The sequence below is a fragment of the Trachemys scripta genome, chromosome 2, assembly GCF_013100865.1.
Source record: "Trachemys scripta elegans isolate TJP31775 chromosome 2, CAS_Tse_1.0, whole genome shotgun sequence".
Lineage (NCBI taxonomy): Eukaryota > Metazoa > Chordata > Testudines > Emydidae > Trachemys > Trachemys scripta.
The window spans coordinates 141,651,522-141,653,593 of NC_048299.1; the positions used below are offsets into that span (position 1 = coordinate 141,651,522).

The following is a 2,072-nucleotide window of genomic DNA, read 5'->3' on the forward strand; positions in this document are numbered from 1 at the left end:
CCCACTGTGCGACACTGCACCCTGCCTCACTGTGTGACACTGCACCCGCCCTGCCCCGCCATGCGACACTGCACCCTGCAGCACCGTGCGACACTGCACCCCACCCTGCCTCACCGTGTGACACTGCACCTGCCCTGCCTCACCCACAGTGCGACACTGCACCCGCCCTGCCCCAAAATGTGACACTGCACCACCATGTAACACTGCACCCTGCCTCACCATGTGACACTGCACCTGCCCTGTCCCACCGTACGACACGGCACCCTGCCTCACCGCGCAACACTGCACCCTCCTGCCTGACCATGCGACACTGCACCCCATAGAGTGGGACTGGGGCTCTCTTCCCTTCCCCCACTGTGGGCTTCAGTCATCCTCCCCCCATCAGCCCTCCCCTATTTTTAGTACCAGTCACGGACGGGTCACGGGCTTCCGTGAAGTTTGTTTATTGTCTGTGACCCGTCTCTGACTGTTACTATAAATAGTCGTGACAAAATCGGAAGTTGATTTATGACAAAGCTCATTCTCCGAGCTCCAGAACAATGCAGGATCCGGCTCTCAGGGTGCTCTGACGCCGGCCCTCTCCGCTCGGTGGCCAGTGCCCTCCGGGGGCTTGCTCGGTCTCGGAGCCCCAGCCCTGCCCCCAGAGCTTGTCACCCACCAGCCAGCGCTGGCCCCACTCGCTCCTCAGGCTTGCAGGGCCTGGCAGGCGGCTCTGGCTGGAAACTGTACCTGGTTAACGCAGACCCTGCCAGAGCCTCCCTGCACGCCCAGCGACTGCCAACATTTGCCCGGGCCTGCCCGAAGAGGCAGCATTTATACCGGCCCCTTCGCCCAGCTCATCCCCAACTCTGCAAGGCTCCTGGGCCCAGGCCCTTAAAGAAACATTACCAGGTTCCCTCCCTACTTACCATATCACCCAGGTCCTCGTGTCATAATCTGAAAGAGCCATGCCAAGGGTGGGCTGGACTGACCAGTAGGCAGTACTGCCCCTAAGGGGCAGACTACTCCATCACACATGCCCGTACTCCATTCCCTTCCCAGCCAGCCCATGCCTGGTGGGGAGTGCATAGCTGATGGGAAGAGCCATGTGCAGGAGCTGGGGGTTGGGAGGAGCTGGGGGGTTGGAACAAGGCAGAATCCTCCACCGCTCCTGGATCAGGCCTCTCAGCTCGGGACCTCCTGCCTTTCCCCCTTTCTAGCTCAGTGCTCAACGGGCCAGCTCTGCTCAGGAGGGGCCCAGAGTGGCTGGAGCTCGGGAGAAAACCAGAGACATCCTGCGCCCATAGGGGCTAACTTCTGGCATTCCCGGGGGGTGCTTGACCCCCCACTCTGCCTCAGGCCCCACTTCTGCTCTCTACCAGTGCAGTCCCAGGAACTGATGGCTGCCTACAACCAACACAGACCTTGGGGGCTTGCTCTGAAGTCGTTTCTTATGCTGGTGGTTGTTGGCTCAGGGCCCTTGATAGCATCTCTGCCACTGCCAGCCTGCCAGGGGCTGGTTGCAGAAGGTCCCAACAGCAGACTGGCTGGGCCCCAGGGCACTCAGCTAACGTCCCGATTCAACACCCACAGAACAAAGGAAGTCTCAGAGAAAGGAACCAAGATCTATATTGATACTGAGCAGCCAGCAATTCCCACACCTGCCAGCATCAACCCATTAGAGACCCACTGAGCTATGCAGAGAGACTTACCTTCAGTGCTACTGGGGGTCAGCACTGGGGACACTGGCAGAGTGGGCAGCCCACGTCTGGGACAGCAGCGGGCTGCGGGTCGGGATTGAGGGGCACCAGTGGGGTGGGGAGCCCCAGGAGCCACAGGCTGGAATTGAGGGGCCCAAGCACCAGCCGAGGTTTGTGTGACGAGAGCGTAGAACAGGAGCTGCTGCTCTCAGCCTGTCTGTTTTCTCAGCGTTCATGTCACTGGCTCCAGCCCCGTTTCATCCCCACTGGGCGTCGGCTGCTTCCCAGGAATGCCTGGCAGGGGGCCGTGGTGCGGTCCCCTGGAAGGCCCGTGGCTTGGGATCCCTGGGGCCCAAGGGTGCAGGCTGCAGGCCCTCACCCTTTCACATAGAT

General features: G+C 61.1%; 1 protein-coding gene across 1 annotated transcript in view; it reads right to left on the bottom strand.

Moving 5' to 3' along the window:
- FER1L5 (fer-1 like family member 5) overlaps positions 1–2,072 on the bottom strand; it is a 92,130-nt gene that overhangs the window by 4,800 nt on the left and 85,258 nt on the right. The window contains exon 41 of the mRNA XM_034759524.1: positions 730–794. Coding sequence (XP_034615415.1) covers positions 730–794 — 65 coding nt within the window. The remainder of the gene's footprint in view (positions 1–729; positions 795–2,072) is intronic.